The 21,243-nt window shown below is 43.6% G+C and overlaps 1 protein-coding gene across 3 annotated transcripts in view; it reads right to left on the bottom strand.

The window, feature by feature from the left end:
• Positions 1-21,243, bottom strand: part of ISM1 (isthmin 1) — an 80,658-nt gene that overhangs the window by 36,559 nt on the left and 22,856 nt on the right. Inside the window, exon 1 of one of the 3 annotated variants that reach the window (XM_012475008.3) lies at positions 13,845-14,028. The exons of the other annotated variants lie outside the window; for them this stretch is intronic. Within the exon in view, the coding sequence (XP_012330431.1) occupies positions 13,845-13,889 (45 nt within the window). The 5' untranslated portion in view covers positions 13,890-14,028. Of the gene's footprint in view, positions 1-13,844; positions 14,029-21,243 lie in introns of those variants that run through there. 3 annotated transcript variants of the gene reach the window in all.

The raw sequence follows: 21,243 nt of genomic DNA on the forward strand, positions 1-21,243 counted from the left end.
CATCTGAAGAAGAGAGATGATTTCACCACTTTCAGAACCTCCAGAAGAGGCACAAATTAGTAACAAACTGTGGCTGTCTAGAAAAGTTTAGTATTTTTTTCTCTTTAAGACAAAAACTGGTAACTATTCCCCAGATTAACACAACCAGGCAGACTTCTTGGAGGCAGACTGGATGGCAAATTTCTGAAAGGCAAAGAACAGGCCCTATCTTCAGTCTCCAAACTCCTCCCTCCCCCAATTTCACAAGCTCAGGGGGCAACCAATAAGTACTATTTGATGATAATGATGGCTAAAGTTATCATTGGCTAACAAGGGCCTCATTAGATTTTGTTTTAATTAGGCTCAGGCTACAGGCCTCATTACCCAAAATGTGGCTTTTATGTGGGATTCTAAAGGAAAAAACCCTAGGAATCTTCTGTTGAAGATATTAAAGAAGATATTATTAGCAATGCATTTGGGCTCATAGACTTTGAACAACAAACAACAGAGATTACAATTAATGTCACTACAGCCTCTCTCCTTAAAACAAACTAGCAATATAGTTAATTAGCAATATGTCCTCATTTGGGGCTGGACATCTGCACATTATTATCGACAATGCTTGTTTCCTTTTTCCAGATGAAAGGAAGCCATACCGCACCCAGGCATATGGCTGTGTGTTTTCGACATTCAAACACTCCATTTTCTTCTACCCACGATAAACACACTCAGGGCTTTATCTGTGCCGAGCATCGATTTTGTCTGGAACACTCCCACACATCTAAAAATAAGTTCAAGAATGCCAGTAGTGGTATTTCAAAGGGAAAAGCAAAAGTTTTTGCCGTTTGAGGAGATAAAAGAATAAAATGGCACACTGATTATCGTTAACATGATTGAGGAGCAGGCACTGCTAAGAAGAGAAAACCAGGAGAATGAATAACATGAGTTTTAGAGCATAAAATAAGATTTCTAGAAGGGGCACATTTGTTCTTAATGCTCAGGAAGATGGATGGAGACCACAGTCCTAGGAGTGGAAGCAGGGGGTGGCGGGAGCTTGTTGGGGCTTGTGCTGAGAAGTTTTGGAAAGAGGCAGCCAGGATGCACTGGGGACAAACTGCACCATGAAGACACGGATGACAAGGCTGACCAGCTGCTGCTCTCACAGAGCCCGGGTGTGATGGCATTCATTCCCCTTCAGGCAGCTGGAACAGAGCAAATGTCAACGGCTGTATTTTATAGCAAGCATGACAATGCAATGCCCTTTAGGAACTATTCCTGGCAGAGGGGAAATGGCCATATATATGCTTCAATCTTTGCTGGGGACTCTGACGACAGTCCTGAGGGCTAGTGACACAGGCCCATCATGGTTCAAGAATTCAGGAGGGTCTCTGCCCTGGTTTGGGAATGGAGCCTGCTGTGGAGGTCTGACTAAGAGCTGAGGAATCCCTAGTTACGATGGCAGAAATGGCAGAATGTATCATAAGGATGTTTACTTTAGGCCTTGGCTGTGACCTCATTTATTATCTTAGGCTTCAGAAGAATGGTCATCTCGTTGCATTTGGGTAGCGAGCTGGCTCTGGGGTGGAGGGGCCACCCATCCCTGTGCATCTTTCCTCACTGAAGGTTCTTGGGGCTGGCTGACAAATCATCAATCAGCACTTCACCGGCTTGTCTCGAATACTTCTGTAAACTGCTTTGATCTTGAAAATGTGTAAATTATTGGTGAATTTTTTCAAGTTATGCTTTCTCCATTGCTGGCAAAGAAAACAGAGTGGTAACTTTTCCAGGACCCATTTATTTTATGTCCTATTAGGCTAGAGAATGAACTGAAATGAAAGAGAAATTATTCTTTCAAGCCTAAGAAAACATGTAAGAAGTAGAGTGCAAGAGTGGAAAGCAAGTTTGGCTAAAAAATAAATAAATAAAAAAGAAAAAAAAACAAACCCTTCACTCATCACCTAAAACGTCCCTGCAAATGTAGGGAGAAGGAGAAATGATACTTTCCAGAACCACTTTGATAAACTCCTTGTGGTGTGAAGCCATCCATCCTCAGCATGCACTTAGGGGCAGGGCTTTGTATATGTCTTCGAGGCTACAGCTAACCTGCTCAGGGTAATAAAGGCCAGGCCACCAGTGGCCACCAGGGGGCTTCAGTCCCTGCTCTTCAGGCCAGCGAGAGCTCAGCCACCTCTTTAGGTCAAACTTTGAACAAATATTAATGAGTATGGATTATCGGTGACTTTCCAAGTTGTGCTTTCTCCATTACTGGCAAAGAAAACAGAGTGGTAACTGCCTAGGACTCGTTTTCCAGGACCCAATTTGAAGAGGCACCAGATCATGAGTGCACCTAAAAGGCCCAAGTATCTAAGTCCTCCTGTGACCAGAGGGAGACGGCGTTGAACAGGACACCAGAAGGCGAACATCTCCTGCAGCGATTCTGTGTCTTCCCACATAGAATGATGGGATCCAAGCCCCAGGCCAAGGCTGGTGTTCTGTTGGTGAGAAGGAGAACCAGGAAATTAAGCCAAACATGGATGGCAGAGTTCAGAAGCTGAGGTCTGGGGTAGGGGTGGCCTGAGGAGCCCTGCCAAGTTATTATTCTAATTAAGGAGATGGATCTTTCTCAACACTAAAGTTAAGAACCCCCACTGGAAACTATCACTAATCTCTCTGCTGCAAGTACTTCTAAAATGGGTTTTAAAGGTCATTGGACCTTAACCTTGGAATCCTGAAAAGGGCTCAGGGCACTGTGGAAAGGACCTGGGCTGGGAGTGTCAAGGTCCGGGTCTGGGTCCCAGCATTGCCTCTTCCTCCTGTTTTGTAAGCTTTGGTAAGTTATTGTACCTTTGCACCTATGGGAGAATGGTTTGCAAACATTTCCACAAATTTTTCTTCTCTCCAAATATCTATGCCTTAGGTAGTTGCTTCCCATACTCTTTGAGCTGCTGCTTCTTCTTTTTTTTTTTTTTTTTTTTTTGAGACAGAGTTTTGCTCTTATTGCCCATCTTATTGCAATGGCATGATCTCAGCTTACTGCAACCTCCGCCTCCTGGGTTCAAGTGATTCTCCTGCTTCAGCCTCCAGAGTAGCTGGGATTACAGGCGCGTGCCACCATGTCCAGCTAATTTTTTGTATTTTTAATAGAGACGGGGTTTCACCATGTTGGCCAGGCTGGTCTCGAACTCCTGACCTAAGGTGATCTACCCACCTCAGCTTCCCAAAGTGCTGGGATCACAGGGGTGAGCCACCGTGCCCGGCCTTCTTTGAGCTTCTTACTGCAGCCAAAGGGTCAACAGTTAAACAGAGACTTAAAAATTGCTTATGCCTTACGATTGCCTATATTTGTTGCTCTTTGGAATGCTGAGAACACTCCGTGAAGAAGGCCAAGTTAGCCTGTTGCACGGTGACACATGTGTGTAGCAGAGATAATTTATCCCAGATCTGCCAGCCGGCCAATGCCAGTCACTCAGATGGAGACCATCCTAGACCATCCAGCCCTGGCTGAGCCTACCCTGGCTATGAGAGCCACCCTGCTGACCCAGAGAGTCGTGAGAAATAATAAATCCTTGTGAGTTTAAGCTAATGAATCCAGTGTGGTTTGTTACACAGCAAAATCTGACTGATATAGGACCTTAGTTATTTCTTCTGTAAAATGACCATGGTGAGATCGAATGAGATTTGCAGAAAGCCTCTCACCCCTTTCAATTCTGACCTCCTTGGAATGGAATCCTAAAGAGACACTTGCTCTGGAGAAATTATTTCACACTAATTAAAAAAAAAATACTTTATTTCAAATCCTGAAAACATCAAATTGAGGTTGGGGAGATTAAATAAAATCCAGTGGTTCACAATGACTAGAATATCATCTCCTTTCTCTCTAGCCTTCTACCTATTAACTCAAAGCTGGGTAAAACCTGTTGGAAAGTTCCAAAACCCTGCCAACTACTTCCTTCGTTGACATGTGCTTTTTTGGTAACAGCTTCAATGCTAGTTTTTCAAAGATCCGAAGCCGAGACTTAACAGTTCTCCCTTGTACTTTCACGATGCACCTGTACAGCTCTGTGTGCCGCTAGAAACTAGTAAGGCTCATTGATTAACAGGACCCCTCCTGACACTGTAAAACAATTATAGAGCTGTCATGTTGCCACATATAGCCAGAGGTGAAGAGGAAGCTGCTGCCACCGGCACCTGCTCCCATCCCCACCTGCCTGTACAGATCGCTCCTGTTTGGACTGCTGTTCCGTTCTTCTCCAGGGAAATGGTGTGATTCCTGCTTGGAAAACTGGCAGCTGATGCAATTGTGGGTTCTTGACTTAGCTAACCTTTCTCTATAAGTAGCTTATAGAGATTCATTCAACAAACACTTCATTGGTATTTATTATGTACCAGGTACTGTGCTAGGGTGAGACAGTGCCAATAGCACATGGCTTGTTAAGACAACTTTTCTAAAACTTGGAAATGAAGCAAAAGGATGACTGCAAGTTTATCACTTCGTCCTGGGGTACAGGCCTGCCCCAAAGTATTTAATTCTGTAGGAGCATGTATCTTTGCTCGGCATATTATTTACTACTGATTAGGGCCCAAACTAAAAGTTACATGCTAACTTGTAGATTTTCATTCTGTAGATATACAAACGTTTTTGTCTAGTGGAAACAACAACTCAACGCTGACTGGTTTATGGCTCTACAGGACATTAATCAGCTTTATTTATGTTTACACATTTACTTCACCATCATTTTCCCCGCTAACTTTATAAATACCTGTCTCTCAAATGCTCTGACGCGGCATTAGCATCTTCCTCGTCCTCTCATCATTTAGTTAAGTAGTTGACATGTGCTTCTGCTTTATTTGTATGACATTCACATTTTTATTATAAAAATTTTATGTGGACAGTTTTTTGTCTTCAAATTTAGATTCCAGAGGGTAAGTTAAGAAATGCTTATATCCATATAAAATGCAAAGTAGAAAGTGGGAAATTCTGAAGGAGTGGAAGTTTTCAATGTAAGGAAGTAAAACTATCCAGATTTTTAATTATGATACCACAACTCACCATCTATAAGGTCTTCAACATCACCGTCTTATATTCTATCGCTTTCTCTAAGAGACTCCTCTCTGGATGTTGGTCTAATACACTAACAAGCCGAAACCAGTGTGGAGAACCATGGCTTGTGAGCAGGACTTCCCTTGGGTTTCTCCTCTTATGAGGATCCTTACGGGGAGAACAGAAGCCCATGCACCAGAAGGCACCCAAACTCCTTCCGTCCATTTCATTTTCCCCCTGCCCCCATACAATTCCCTCCTCTGATCCTAGAGAACAAAGCTCCTCCCAGTTTTATTCTCACCAATGATAATTCTACCATGAGAACCTCAGTTAACTGAGGTTCAAGAAAAGAGAATCACAAGTTCTCAGAGGCTTTCTTTTGGGATGTGGTCATGAAGGGGGAGATGTTCAACAGAGAACATGTTTATTATTCTCCTCAGTATAAACATCATAATATTAGGATGTATCAGTTTGGGTCTGAGCAGGAAATGAATGGCACCCTCCAAGTGGGTAACTATGGAGAGCTTAATACAGGAACAACTTAACATAGCTGGACAAAGTGCCCAGAAACCACCAAGGATGCTCTAGTATCCAGCGCCAGTAGAGCCAGGGGGAGCTCACATTCTCCAGGCCTGAAGATGCAAGAACAGGGAGAGGCTACTGTTAACCAAAGAGAAAGAGAGAGTTGTGGGGTTGGAGGTAAGGTGGGCTTTCATTTCCGGCCATGCCTAACGTTGGCCAAACCCAATCAGAAGCCAGACAGCAAGGGAGTCTGTTGATGTAATACATTCAGATCATGTGCCCAAGGAATAAATCAGGATGGAGAAAAGTAGAAAATGGGTTGAGAGAGGTAAACAGAACATTTGGGGTACACAAGACATGCTTGGGAGAAATCACAGCTATAGTATCACCCATTCCAGGCATTAAACATTGAATCTGGTCTCATGACATCCATGTGAGCTACATGAGTACCCCTATTCCACAGATGAGGATATTGAGACTGAGAGGCCCCTAGACAGTAAGTAGGCTCTGAAATCCTTGATCCTTTCACCATACGGTGCTGTCCTAATGTCTACCCTGCAGTTGGCTAGAACAAGAGAGTCTGCAGCCACTCTGAATTCCCTGGCCTCCCCTAATGCTGCTCCCCTCCAGAATAACAGTTCTCAGAGGACTGGCTCAAGAACACTGGCCCACAGCATACACACATACAGATTTAATTCTCAACTCTGCTCCCGACTTGGTTTGGTAGGGGAAGTCCTGGCCTCATTTTTTTTTTTAAGGAAAATACACATCTAGATAATAGTCCAGCCCAATATTGCTTTACTTGTGCAGTGTAATGACTTCTTAGGGTTAATCAGGTCTCGTTAACAAAATCCATAGACATAGTGATGATAAAAAAATGGATTATCACTGATTCAAGAGGGAAGAAGTTGGGAATGAAATGGCACACAGTACGTTATGTAAACATGAGAGCTATTCAGTAGGTCAGATGAGGCAAAGAACAGAGGAAGTAAGACACAAAGAGCCAGGCCCAACCTGGATTGCTTTGGGGTCATCACATTGCTAAACTTGCTAAACCAATGGGTAGAAATTTAAAAGTGATGGGGCCAGGCTGAGCGCGGTGGCTCATGCCTGTAATCCCAGCACTTTGGGAGGCCGAGGTGGGTGGATCACGAGGTCAAGAGATCGAGACCATCCTGGCCAACATGGTGGAACTGTCTCTACTAAAAATACAAAAATTAGCTGGGTGTGGTGGTGCGTGCCTATAGTCCCAGCTACTCTGGAGGCTGAGGCAGGAGAATTGCTTGAACCCAGGAGGCGGAGGTTGCAGTGAGCCGAGGATTGCACCACTGTACTTGGGCCTAGCAACAGAGTGAGACTTCATCCCAAAAAAAAAAAAAAAAAAGTGATGGGGCCTAAATGGCCATCCATAGAAGGCAGAAGTCAAATAAATATAGAAAATAAATACTCATAGAATGAAACACTATCTGGCAATGAGAATGAACAAACTATGACCACATCCAACAACATGAATGAATTTCAAAAACACAATATTGAGCAAAGGAAGCCAAATACAAAAGAGCACATGACTTGTGATTTTATTTAAATACAGTTCAAAGGCAGGCAAAACTAATCAATGCTGTTAGAAGTCAGGGCAGAGGTGATGTGGGGGTGCCAGTGACTAGAAGGAAGCCCTTGGGGGCTCCTGGGACACTGGCCATATTCTGTTTTCTGATCTGGGAGCTGATTACACAGGAATGTTCACTTTGTGTAAATTCAGTGAGCTGTACACATATGATCTGTGCTCCCTACTATATGTTATTTACACATAGAACTTACATAATTACCAAAAACACATGCACACAAGAAAATAGAAAGAAAATCAGAGAGAAATGGCAATTGGTACTTTCTTTTTTTCTTTGTCACTCAGGCTGGAGTGCAGTGGCACGATCTCGGCTCACTGCAACCTCCACCTCCTGGGATCAAGTGATTCTCCTGCCTCAGCCTCCTGAGTAGCTGAGATTATAGGTGTCCACCACCACGCTTGGCTAATTTTTTATATTTTTAGTAGAGACAGGGTTTCACCATGTTGGCCAGGCTGGTCTCGAACTTCTAACCGCAGGTGATCCACCCACCTCGGCCTCCCAGAATGCTGGGATTACAGGCGTGAGCCACCGTGCCGGCCAATACTTTCTTAAAGAAGCCAAGCTTCTCCGTTACTGTTATTTTATTTTCCAACCAATAAGGCATACAGGGAAATACATTGTTTGAAAAAAGAGGAGCCTCTTGTTGGGCATGTTATTTCCCTGTGGCTCAAGCTTTCTTACCTGTAAATGGGTAGCATCTGTATGGTAAGAACACTTCTTTTCTCCTCTTTATTATTCCCTTCTCTCATTAGTCTTTCCTAGCACTCTCATATTGTTGTATTTTCTCTTCCCTGTTTTTCCCCTCAGGCCCAGCCCCTATCTTCTCTAGTGAGAGCCACACCTCCACCTCCTTCACCTTTTTCAAATGTCTTCTCAGTGCCAGTCTTGCCCAAACACTTTTATGTATCACTTCTACCAACTGGCTCTCAAAGCTTCCCACCAGGTGGATATAATTATCACCCCCAATGTACAGATGACAAAACTGGGGTTTGAAATCCTGCCAAAGTCACCCGGCTCATACTTACTAGGGGTGTGTGAATTCTGGCTGACTCCAGGGAGGCTTTAAAGCTGGACCAGCAGGGCCAACAAAAGGCAGCCTGTGTGGGCTGCAGCTGCCAGAGAGTGAATACCTCTTCCAACAACCTCAGTGTAAAGAGAGTGCTCAGAATGCAGAGAAAGGACCAACACCACCAATTGCCAACCTCTCCAAAAGGGTCCGCCTTGAGGATGGAATGAGTGATTAGTGTTTCAGTCATTTGAGTTTTAAAGCCATTTTATCTCTGTAATCCCCTATTAAAATATAACTAGTTTCGAGAATAGTCATGCTGGACCTGCCTGGCATGTGCAGGGCACAAGATCAGGGGCAGGGCACAAGATCAGGGAAAGGGCACAAGATAGGTTTTGGGATCTAACTCTCCTTTTTAACAAAGCATAATCTAAAGGGTTTATTTTTTTTTTGAGACAGAATCTCACTCTATCACCCAGGCTGGAGTGCAGTGGCACAATCTTGGCTCACTGCAAACTCCGCCTCCCAGGTTCAAGTGATTCTCCTGCCTCAGCCTCTTGAGTAGCTAAGATTACAGTGCACACCACCACACCTGGCTAATTTTTAGGTTTCTAGTAGAGATGGGGTTTCACCATGTTGGCCAGGCTGGTCTGGAATTCCTGACCTCAGGCAATCCGCCTACCTCAGCCTCCCAAAGTGCTGGGATTACAGGCGTGAGCCACTGCGGCCGGCCTCTAGAGGATCTTTGAAGAGGAGGGTGACACAGGAGTCAGGGCCCAGAACACAGGGTTTTGAACTCCCAGCCTGACGCTCTCCCACTGGCTGCTTTGGTGTCACTACCTGGTGAATCTTCATGGTTTTCCATGACTAAATTACAAACTGTCTTTCCCTCTTTATAACTGCAGTCTCACCAAAAATACCGACAAACTTTGCTAAACATCCTTTGAATGAATGAATGGCTGGTTGGCTGGCTGGATGAACAAACAAGATTTCAAAGCCTGCTAGGCATGGGAACTGTGGACTCCTTGTAGTTTCCCTTAGGTCTACCATGCCATGTACAGTGTACAATTTGTGCATGGTACAAAGATGTCTGGTGAGGGGGCAAGTAAGGGCTGAAGTTCAGACTGGAGGAAGGGATATTGTCTTCCCAGAGGAAATGACTTGTAATTCATACAGAGGCTTATAAGTGCTAATAGATGCACTAGGGTCACACTTGTGTCTACGCTACCTGCAAAGTCTTTCCTTCCCTTAGCCGTATAGAAAACCCCTATGCATCCTTTAAAACCCTTTTTAGATACTAGGTTCTCTGTAAACCTTCCCTGACCTTCAGCAGAGTTAATCCCTCCTCGCTCCTCATTACTTCTCTTCCTTATACATACTTTTGTTTTTCTATACATTATTAGACATTTACTCACTTTTTTCCAGTTTCTGGCTAAAAACACACACACAAATAATGACTGAACTGTCAACTCAACTGTACAATGGGGTAAATGATATTAGCCATGTTAACATCTCCAAGTCCTTTTATACCTGCCTACAACAAAAAGAGCATTTTATCCATTTTTCAAATTCCTCTGCCACTGTCCTAGTCCAGTTTGCCATCATTCTCTCTCCTATCCTTCAAGTTTCAGCTTAAATGTCACCTCCAGAGAGAGGACTTCCTGATCATCTTATATAACCAGTGATCTTTCCTACCCTTTAAAAGCTCCCCTCCATCATTCTGCTTATTTCATTTATAGTATTTATTACCTGAAATTATTCTACTTATGGGCAGTGCCCAGCTTCTCCTTTTGCCCAGAGAGAATAGAGAGACTGTGCTGGTGGTGCCAATGGCTCCTGCCATCTGCCCGTGACCAAGTCACCAATGAGCACCCAGCAAGCGCACCAAGGGGCAGCCCTGGCAGAGCCACAGAGAGCAGGAGGGGCAGAAACCAGACTCAGCAGGAGATGTGGGGCAGATTTTTTGCTCGCTTGAATTAATTCTGATTCTGAACATTTTCTGAATCTGCTTGCTTTTCTTCAAAGTCAAATATGAATTCAAATATTTTATATCTATATGTACAACTGTGTATACCTATATACACACATATTTACAAGTATGTGTATATGGTTTTATAAATATAAATATATACTCGCAGACATAAATACAAATTTAATTAAGTTTTGAGATGGAGTTTTGCTGTTGCCCAGGCTGGAGTACCATGGCATGATCTCAGCTCACTGCAACCTCTGCCTCCTGGGTTCAAGTGATTCCCCTACCCTCAACCTCCCGAGCAGCTGGGATTACAGACATGTGCCACCATACCTAAGTTTTGTAATTTTTTTTTAGTAAAGACGGGGTTTCACCATGTTGGCCAGGCTGGTCTTGCACTCCTGACCTCAAGTGATCCAACAGCCTCGGCCTCCCAAAGTGCTGGGATTACAGGCATAAGCCACTATGCCCAGCCGATAAACACACATTTATTAGTGTGTTTTTTACATGTGTGTATAAACAAACATATATATTTATATATATACGGATATGGATATGTATGTGTCATTTTAATTTAGCTTTGTTTTTTAATTTTAAGATATTTGAAACAGCCCATTGTTTCCTAACTGAGCTCACAGAAAAATGGATAATACTGAGTTATTACTTTCGTTCATGTGTTCCCAAAGTAGGGGTCCCAGACCAGCAGTGTTGGAATCGCCTGGAAATGTTTAAAATGCTGATTCCCCTGTAGAATCAGAGCCTCTGGGGTGGGGCCTAGCAGTGGGTGTTTGAGCAGGGCTTCCTGGCGATTCCCTGCAGGCTCACACTTGAGAACCTCTGCTCTCACCAGGAGAAGGTGAGGAAGAGTGGCTGATAGTAGACAAGGCGCTATCATTCTGAAGGGCACTTTGGCAAAGGGAGATGCTTTCCAGGAAACACAGGGCTCTCAAAGAGTGCACTTTTATCTTGGAAAAGCATAATTAGATCAACAGCAAATGAGCTCCAAAGCATCCCTTCCAGCCTGGGGAGACCCTCTGAGTGGTCACCCATTCCTCAGAGATGCCCCTATGATAACACCTTGAGGGAAGGGAGAGTTCCTCACCCTCTGGGTCACTGGGTGAAGAAGGCTGCCCGCTGATCAAGTGACATAAGAGATCAACATGCAAGGTGAAAAGGTCAAACACCCTGAAGGTAGGGGGTGAACTGTGAGACTTGGCTCCTTCTTGCTTTTCCTTGTGTCAGTAAATGCTAGCTTTGCCAGGCCTGCTTTGGTAGGAAGTACCACACATGGGGCAGCAATGGTCCTCCCATGATTTCTCCCTCGCTGTGTGTCTGTTCTAATAATTAAGCCACACAGGTCCATGGGGAAGGACAGGTTGGGTCCAGATTGGCTACTGGATGAGATAAACTTTTCTAGCTCAGAGGTCTGGCAGAAGATTAAGCAAGACCTGAGAGGGGGCCCGGGAACCCCAGGGGGGCCTAAGAGATTTGATAAATTATCTATCCATACATGAGAGAAGTGGGAAGACAGAAGGTGGGAGACAGAGTGGAGAAAAACAGTTTCCTTCAGGTGCCCCAAAGGCCAAGTTACTATCACCATGGTTTTAAGATGGCTCCTCTTTTTTTTTTTTTCTTTTTTTTGATATGGAGTCTTGCTCTGTCGCCCAGGCTGGAGTGCAGTGGCGCAATCTTGGCTCACTGCAACCTCTGCCTCCTGGGTTCAAGAAATTCTCCTGCCTCAGCCTCCAGAGTATCTGGGACTATAGGCATGTGCCATCATGCCCGGCTAATTTTTTTGAATTAGAGATAGGGTTTCACCATGTTGGTCAGGCTGGACTCGAACTCCAGACTTCAAATGATCTGCCTGCCTTGGCTTCCAAAGTGCTGTGATTATAGGCATGAGCCACTGCGCCCAGCCAAGATGGCTCCTCTTTAAACTGAAGAGCTCCCTGATGCCGCAAAAGCCTCCCTACGATGAACCCATCAGCAAGGATAAATCTCAGACCATCCAACACCTAATTTGTGGTTCTCCTGATTAAAGCAGTGATTCATATATGAAGGTGAAGGAGGACACTCTCTTTGTTCCCAGCATGTACACAGCAGCCATCATCAAAGCCAAATGGTCCCCACTCCCAAGGGAAAAGTGTAACTCCCTGAGTTGTATTCATTCACCAACTCCCCTGTGCACTTGCTCCTTATTTTTCCAGGGACATCTTCTGGAAAACAGGCCTGAGGGATCCATTCACACTCTTGTGTCTTAAGGCTCCACAGACAGGGCCAAGTGCTGCCAAGAATCCAACCCAAGAAAATGCTCTTTTTAGACAAATTTAACATCCTCCAACTGGAAACCTCACATAGCAACCAGAGCTTTGCTTTCCTCCAGCAAATTTATACTTCACCCTGTGAACATGCCATTTGTTTGCTTCAGCTTGGACTCTGCCACTTACTCCCCAAGTCTGTAGCTATAAAGATTGACTTTTTAGGTAGAGCCAAACCCATTTTTAACCAGAGTCCTGGGTATTCAGTTACTAAGAGGTCAGCTCCAAGTTCTAAGTGCTCACCCTCCCCAGTGGTGTACAGAAAAGTCACATGATAAGCAAAACGTTCTCCAACATGGCATGCTATACAAACTTATGAATGGCTTCTTTCAAAATCCTGACTTTTGAAAGCAGGCTTGAGAAGGTAAGAAGATAGAGTTGTTACAACTCTTGCTTGCTCTCTGACCAAAGGAAATATATTTCTAGCTTCTCAAAAAAGAAAGTCTTATGATCTCTACCTCCCACATATCGCGCTGGTCCCCTTGCTCCCTGCACCTCACTTTCTCTCATGCCAGATCATGATCTCAGGCCCTTAGCCCGACTCACAGAGGATCCCATCCCCAGGGATCTGCCTTCCCCTGCAAAGCGGAATTTCTCCCATTCCAGGTTTTGAACAAAGATTCCACGACGCATGTTTGATCTCTTCACGCTCCATTTTCATTAGTCCTTCACACTCTCCATCACTTGGAAAAATACAAAAAGCATAGTTCAGTTTGAAGGTTAAGAACTGACAGTCTCCATAAACATTTTTTTTTTATAATAAAAGCTGACTTATCCACTGCCAGAATTCGATGTCTGTGGAAGGGGGGTGAGATGGGATGGAGGCAGGGCATGGGAAGTGAAAACCTTCAACATCAGAAGGAGAGGACAAGTGCTCACCATTCAGCTATTGGGTGAAAGAAATCCCCAGGGCTTTACTGGCAAAAAATTACTGGGTTGATCTCTGAATAATTAAAAGTATTATAGGGAGGGATGCAGAAATCCAAGGAGTAGAACAACTAAAGTATAAATTCCTGACTTATGGAAAATACAAAGCAATCAATGGTCATAAGTTATAAAATTTCTGGGTCATGAATATTAAAAGTGATCTACAAAGAGATGATAAAATAATTCTCAGGACGTTTTCAGTAGGGAGAACCAGAGGGTAAAACAGATGAGGGCAAAGAAGACCTAGAATGTAAGCCACACTCCATTCTAAACCACCCAACATACTTAAAGGCTGAAATCACTTAATTAGCTAGGATTCATGTTGATGATGTGTGAGCAGATGAGCTGCAGGGCATGTATTCATTTACTCATTCAATATATAATCACCAAGAGCCAATTACGCTGTTCCAGAGACTGGAAATACAATAGGGAGCAAGATAGACATGAATCTTACCCTCAGGGAGCTTACAGTCCACAGCAGGGGTTCCCAAAGGTACATCTTGATGCCTCAGTCATATCAGGGAGTCTGGGGAAGGGTCCAGGCACCAGGACTTTAAAAAGATCCACAGGCAATTCCAATGTGCAGTGAGTTTTAGAAACTGCTTGGCATTCTTAACTGTGCTGCCATGGTTTGCCCAATCAATGAGGACCAAAGCCTTGCCCATTACTCGTGACTTTTCCACTCTGTTTGCTAAAACTCCATATGCCCCCAAGGACTTCAGTCTAACAACTTCAGTATATGTGAAATTCTCTGCAAGCTGAATCTACTCTGAGCCCTATCAGGGGAGTTTCTTAACTGAAAGCACCCAGCCACATCCTTGAAAGCTAGTAGGGGCCCTCTTTATTCCAAACCTAAAACTGGATACAGTACCCACTGCCTAATCTGATAATGGCATAAAATATTTGAAACCTAGGCCATCCTAGAAATTCTAAGCCTTCTGGCTGCCCTATCAACATGGTCATTTCATGGCATGAATCCTTGGAGCCGAATATGAGCAGTTTTCAATCTCGAGATTTCTTTGTTAAGGTAGAAAAAGAGATCGTGCTTGATAGCTCTTCTCCTCTGTTCACTGTGAGCTTTTATATCCAGTTCGCCTTGAAGCGATCAATGGAAATCCATTATAGACTTTCTTGGGCCTCCTCTTGGATTTTCATCAATTTGGAAAGGAAACATTACATTAAGCCTTCTTCTGGAAGGCCCCAGGAATTTTTGCAAAGGAGAAAAAAGGAAAAGAGTATGCAGAAAGGAGTCTGCTTTAAAGTTGTAATGAACATGCCAGGAAACAAAACAAAACAAAAAATGATGGAGCCTGAGAAAAATGGTTCAGGAGAAGTACTTCCCTTTGCTTCCCATTGTGTGTTCCGAAAGGCAAAGTGGTCCCCACTCAAACCACCAGAGCCTGCCAGTTGGCCAATTCGGCAGCATTCCACTGCAGAGATTAAAACCAACTTTATGACTGTGGTGCAAATAATAAGAGCCTGGCGGGGTTTCCTTCCAAAATGAAAGCTCGTTTACTTTCCGAGGTGTATAATTTGGTTATAAATGTTTCCTTTGGTCCAAAACATCTTCGACTGGGTTTTTGCCTGGAACACATCACTACTTTGCTGGAGAAGAATGGACTCCGTGTGGTCCCTGCCATGTCTGTCCACCGGGGCACAGAAGGGTTCTAGCTGGCCTGCCTGTTTCATGTCTGGTGGCAGTGGTCTGCTGGCAGAACTAGGGGTGGGAGGCAGGGGAGGCTGGCCTGGAATGGCTACACCAGGTTCCCAGCCCTGGTCCATCTGTAAAATGGGCAGATTCACAGCTGATCTCCCTTATGCCTGTTTTCAGTACCTTCAGTGGTAGGGAGAACAGTTCATTAGGAACTTGATTCCTGTGAGATTTGACTTTTCTCCCCCTAGGTCTTTGTGTCCTCATTTTGTTTATGTTTTCAAAAATCATCCTAAAAATTTCCACCCAGCAATGAGTAATATTTGGATAAAGCAACAGGTTCTTTTCAGGGCTTCTGAGCTGACCACATGTACGTGGGGCACATGAACTTGACCATGATGTTTATCCAATCTTACCTAAACATAAACAGCTTTTTTCCTGCACAAGGAGCTTAGTAAGTCACAGCACTTTCTACCAGTATTTTCATGTTGATCAACTCTCTTACGTCATATACTTTCACCTTCCTTTCCATTTGCTCCTTCATGTTAATTCAAAGCCAGTGCTCGGTTTTGCAGATAGAAATATATTTATTCCACTGGCTTCCTTGCCTCACCCCCAAACGGCAAGTCATGCAGAACAGGAAAACATCTGGGGATCGAGGGAATGGCCTCAAAAGTCATCATGTGCCATCCCTTTAGGTTGTTTCAAATTGTCCCTCTAACCCCGGGTTTGGGATGAAGGAGAGGAAAAGAAGTGAACTGAAAGGAGAAAACAAACTTAGCACACTTTACCCTGGGTACATGTGAAGAACAACTGGTAGAAATTAGTATTATGAGGCCTGGCTCAAGAGGTAAAGTTCAATGGTCTTATTTATCATGAAATCACTTGCTGGGAAATGATGCAGCATGCTTTTGTTAAACTCAAGATTCTCCTGAGATTGATCTCGAAGCAGAATGTCAGGCAAGATGTTGCATTAAAAAAATAGCTTTCTATGGAGTGGAGACATCTCACTGCTAAGGCCTATCATTTTTTCAAAATAATATCAAATTTTCCAGTTGACATGGTTCTTCCAAGACATTTCATACACCAGCAATGCAGTTTTTTGGATAATGCTCAGATTTTTGGATAATCACCTGCTGCTGGACATCAGACCCCTTGTTGCTTCAAGTGGAGCAACAAGAAATGGTCATAAAGAAGAATCAAGCGACTAAATGCTACAGAATAAGAATATTTGACAATTTGTGCACACAAAGAAACGTACTACTACGAATCAGCGGCCGCAACCTCAGTCTGCAAGTAACTTGCTGGCTCTAGCTAATTTCTTCCACACTTTTGGATGCTGCCATCACCCACATAGCCCACCTGGAACTTGGAAAATCAGGTTTGCACAGCACTTGGAAACCACAATACTGACACATGATAAACAAGTCAGAGGAAATTCTGACTTTCCTCTGTATCAGGCCCACAAAGGCAAAGGATTTAGACTACTCCTGTTGCATGAATGTCACTTTTGCACCGTGGTTAGAGTATTTTGTTCTAGGACACACACATCATACTGAGATAAAAGCAAAACCAAGATCCTACTTCTTTTTGAAAACCATAATTCTTTCCTACTTCACTACCTTATGTCAATACATCTGAGCCTCTGGGGCTGTAAGTCACTTCCTGTCACGGTCAGGTTTCATCTCCTTTATGAAGCTTTCAATACTTCTCACAGTTCCCAGGTGCAAACACGACTTGGCTGAAAGTCATTTTGAATTCAAAATATTGCCTACAGAGGTCTGGATGGTGGGTTTTGAGAAATAATTATCCCTCATGCGAAAGTCTCTCTTTTAAGTTGCTCCTCCTACCTACCTACCTACACACACACACACCCCCCTCACTTTACTGCCAGCAATGCTGTAGTTTCAGCCATAGCATCCAGCAAAGGTGTCCTGGGTCATTGGAACCCTCCAGACGTGTACAGGCTACAAGCTGCTGATAACTTCATTAGAGGTGCAGCTGTGAATCAGGGTCAGGAAGGGACACACTGACACTTAAAGATATAATGTTTCCTGATGCTGTGTTTTCAGTAGGTTGAAAAGGTTACCTCACAGAAGAACAAGAAATTGTAGACCCAGACCCTTTTTCTGCCTCTGAATCTCTCCTTTTTATCTTTCTTTTTTTTTTGAGATTTTGCCCAGCTGGAATGCAATGGTGTGATCTCGGCTCACTGCAACCTCTGCCTCCTGGGTTCAAGTGATTCTCCTGTCTCAGCCTCCCAAGTAGCTGGGATTACAAGCATGTGCTACCATGCTTGGCTTTGTATTTTTAGTAGAGATGGGGTTTCACCATGTTGGCCAGGATGGTCTTGAACTCCTGACCTCAGGTGATCTGCCCGCCTTGGCTTCCCAAAGTGCTGGGATTACAGGTGTGAGTCACCGGGCCCAGCCCTTTTTTTCTTTTCTTAAAAATATCTGTCTCACTCCCTTCTTTCTCCTGGAATGGTTTTAAAAATAATAAAAGAGAAGGATATTCATTACAATGCAGGAGTTATCAAGTGACTCTAAATTGCTTTATTAAAAACCAAGTCCAGTCAGGTGGTTTTACATTGAAAAGAAAAAAGAAAAGATATGAATGGAGAATCCCAAATCAGTTACTTTCTTCCTATAAGGCCAGGGCATTGGGGGATTGGACAAGGCCCTAGAATTTGGGAATTTAATCATGGCTCTGCCATTGTCCATTTCAGGCAAGTAGATAAACTTTCTGGGTCTCAGGTTTCTTACGTGTAAAATGAAAAAACAGTGTCTGCTCTGCCTTCTTGAATGTGGCGAAGGCATTTTGGAAAGCACAATACTCCCTGACCTTCCAGACTTTGTTGGGCACTTTCCATTTGCAGGCAGCTACACTGAATGCCGTGGGTGTAACAGGAGCAAGCTCCTATTGCTGGTCTCATGGCCCTTCCTTTGTCCTGGCAGGCAGAGTGGGGAGTAGGGATGCTTCATACCCACAGATAGGCATGGAGCAGGAAGAATGCAATATTTACTCAGTGGATAAACCATGATGTGAGGGTTTAGAAGTGGGCCCATTTCTACCTCAATAGTTCACAGAAAAGTTTTTGGTTTTTTTTTCTGAGACGGAGTCTGACTCTGTTGCCCAGGCTGGAGTGCAGTGGCATGATCTCGGCTCACTGCAACCTCTGACTCCCGGGTTCAAGTGATTCTCCTGCCTCAACCTCCTGAGTAGCTGGGATTACAGGTACATGCCACCATGCCTGGCTAATTTTTTTTTTTTTTTTTGTATTCGTAGTAGAGACAGGGTTTCACCATGTTGGCCAGGCTGGTCTCGAACTCCTGACCACAAGTGATCTGCCCCGCTTAGCCTGCCAAAGTGCTGGGATTACAGGCATAAGCCACAACGTCCGGCACACAGAAAAGCTTCTGTGGGCTGTCCAGAATTTTTGCAACTGGAAAAAGGGCAAAGAACGTTGGAGTGGGTGGGTGCAAGGAATAGTGAGAGTCTCATTTGGCTGCAAATGCAGCCTGTAAAGCGAGGGGCAGGAAAGGTGGATCCGTTTCAGGTATGGAGTTCTTCAATATCTGTTTTGAGGCATGGAAAGGCGAATGATTAGAAGTTTGTTAGCAGAGGAGAGCAAGAGTTTAGAAGATGAAACTAAGCATTATTTTGAATTGACATGAAAGGAGAGAAATTAGAAATGAAATGAAACAAAGGAATTAAGGAAATCTGGAAAAGGATGGACCCAGGTAACTACACTAGAGCGTGCAGAGGAACTATCCCTATTGGGACAAACAGAAATGGGCAGGTACCCATGTACGTCTGGAAGGGGTATGGCAGGCAGCTTCTGAAATGGCCCTCAATGACCCCGTCTCCTGGAATATTACGCAGCCTTATGCAATCCCCTCCCTTTGAGGGTGGGATGGAGCAAACGACTTGCTTCTAACAAATAGAGGATCGCAAACATGATGGAATGTTACTGAGATTAGGTGACAAAAGACTGTGGATTTTGTCTTGCTCATACTCTTTTCTGGCTTTATTCACTTACCTGCTCTGATAAATTCAGCTGCCATCCTGGGAGCTGCACCACGGAGAGGCCCACATGGCAAGGAACTCAGGGCTACCTTTACTGTAGCCCGTGAGAGACCATGGGCCAAAGGACTCAGATAAGATGTGTCTGAATGTCTGACCCACAAAGGTTCTGAGATAATAAACGTGCTCTTTTCAGTAGCTATGGGGTAAAACAAGTATGGGGTAATTTGTTACATAGCAATAGATAACTAATACAGGAAGGAAGGTATTTAACCAACATGGAATGGCAGGGAATAAGTGCTTTTTGATATTAAAATCCCAGACTCATGGCCCAAAGTTGTGCATACTCTTTCTTCTAGACTTTTTTTGATTTTAGGAATGTTTTATAAAAAGAAACCTCTCGACCACTCCTTTCTTTCACTGTTTCCTAGAGTTGATTAAAGAAACATGACTTGATGTTCAATTTCAAAAGACTCAAGGGGTCTTTCAATAGAAAATTGGCAGGAAATTAACGCCATACACACCAGGCAAAGCAGATGTTCCTGAATACAACGCTTAGGTGAAACACACCTTTCCCTTTTACACATCTTACTCCGTTTTGACTTTGTATAGGCAGTTTGTTTCTAGGGGAATGAAAAGGGAGACACATATTCTCAATAGAAAACGGGGTCATCCCACAAATGTATATGACACCAAAATACCTAATGATGGTTAAAAAAAAAACTGGTCAAGGATTTTGAAGCAACCACATTATCTCTTTATCTGTGTTGAAATTGTGGCAGTATACAGTAAAGGTAATACCATGCTTGTGAACTGTGGAATAACCCTCATGCTAAATAAATCTCTTTGATATGTTTTCATATGAAATATGTTTGCTTATCATTAAATTCTTTTCACTAGTTATCTTGCTGTGTGAAAAACAAATAACAAAGCTGCCTTACCACATAATTTGTTGGACTTTAGGACATGTAATGTCCAAATAAGTAACAACTGCATATTTTCATGAGCTTAGGCTAGTTTTTGGCATAGGACATCTTCTACAGCAGTGGTAACCCTCCATATTTCAGCTGACAACTCTATGTGAGCTGTGGTCAGCTTAGTGCTGAGAGATTCCCCTCTGCCCACATAAACACCAGTCAGAGATGAGCTGTTTTGAATCAAGTCTTCTGCTCTTGTAGACTTTTAATTCTACCTTGGAATCTGCAAGCAGACCACTGTATTTAATCCAAGATTGAGGCAAATTTTCTCTTTGCCTAGGTTTATCTTGTCTGTCTGTGAACAAAAGAGAGGATAGCAAGGTACCTTGTTTGGATTTGTCTATAAATGTGACCTTCCTAAACTGGCCAACAGGGCTCTCTTGCTGACCTGCAGATGAATCACCAATGTCTACATTGGAGATGTGGTAATAGACAAACACTCCCTTCTGCAAATACCATGAGCATTGAGGTCTATCCCCATTCCACTAAAGCAAATATATTATCTGGAAAATTGAGAAACAATTCCATCTTCCCTTCAAATATCTAACTATTTCAGGAAAATTGTACCTGCTGTTCTAATTGCAGAAATACTGTGAACCTCTAAGTCTTGTCATTCCATATCAAATGGATTGTAACAATTCCTACTGAAACTATGTTTTGGTGATTAGTTAATGGATAGACATAGTGCAAACAGACACTTAAAGGCAATGGATATTGCTTAAAATTCTGGGCACGCTTAATTTCTTCCCTGGGTTTTGGCATTAGGGAAAGGCTAAATTTTTGATTCATAGCTTATATTTGAAAAAGTGAGGGGATGCATGCAGTTAATGGCATTCAGATGATCATTCTACTGCTTTTATAATAAGAGAGACCTAGAGGTCAGACAGGAAGAAGACAAACAGCTGAGAGTACAGCCCTAAGTGTGGAGCATGGCAGAGTCCTAAAAGCCATATTGAGCCTATAAGCCATATTGAGTAATGAGGCAGAGAGGGCTAGCTTTCTACCAAAAACACATGTCTCTGTGCCAAGCTAGAGGCAACCCTTGTCAGGGAATGCATTTCCCAGTCATCTCGCATCAAGGGATGACCTATGTGGGCAGAAGTGATGTGTGCCACTTCTGAGCTGGGAGCTAAGAAAAGACATCATGGCCTCCATCATCTTGGGTCCCTGAATGACTGCATGGAACTGACCACTAAGAA

The sequence above is a fragment of the Aotus nancymaae genome, unplaced genomic scaffold (genome assembly GCF_030222135.1).
Source record: "Aotus nancymaae isolate 86718 unplaced genomic scaffold, 86718_ANA_hifiasm-v0.15.2.pri h1tg000001l, whole genome shotgun sequence".
NCBI lineage: Eukaryota > Metazoa > Chordata > Mammalia > Primates > Aotidae > Aotus > Aotus nancymaae.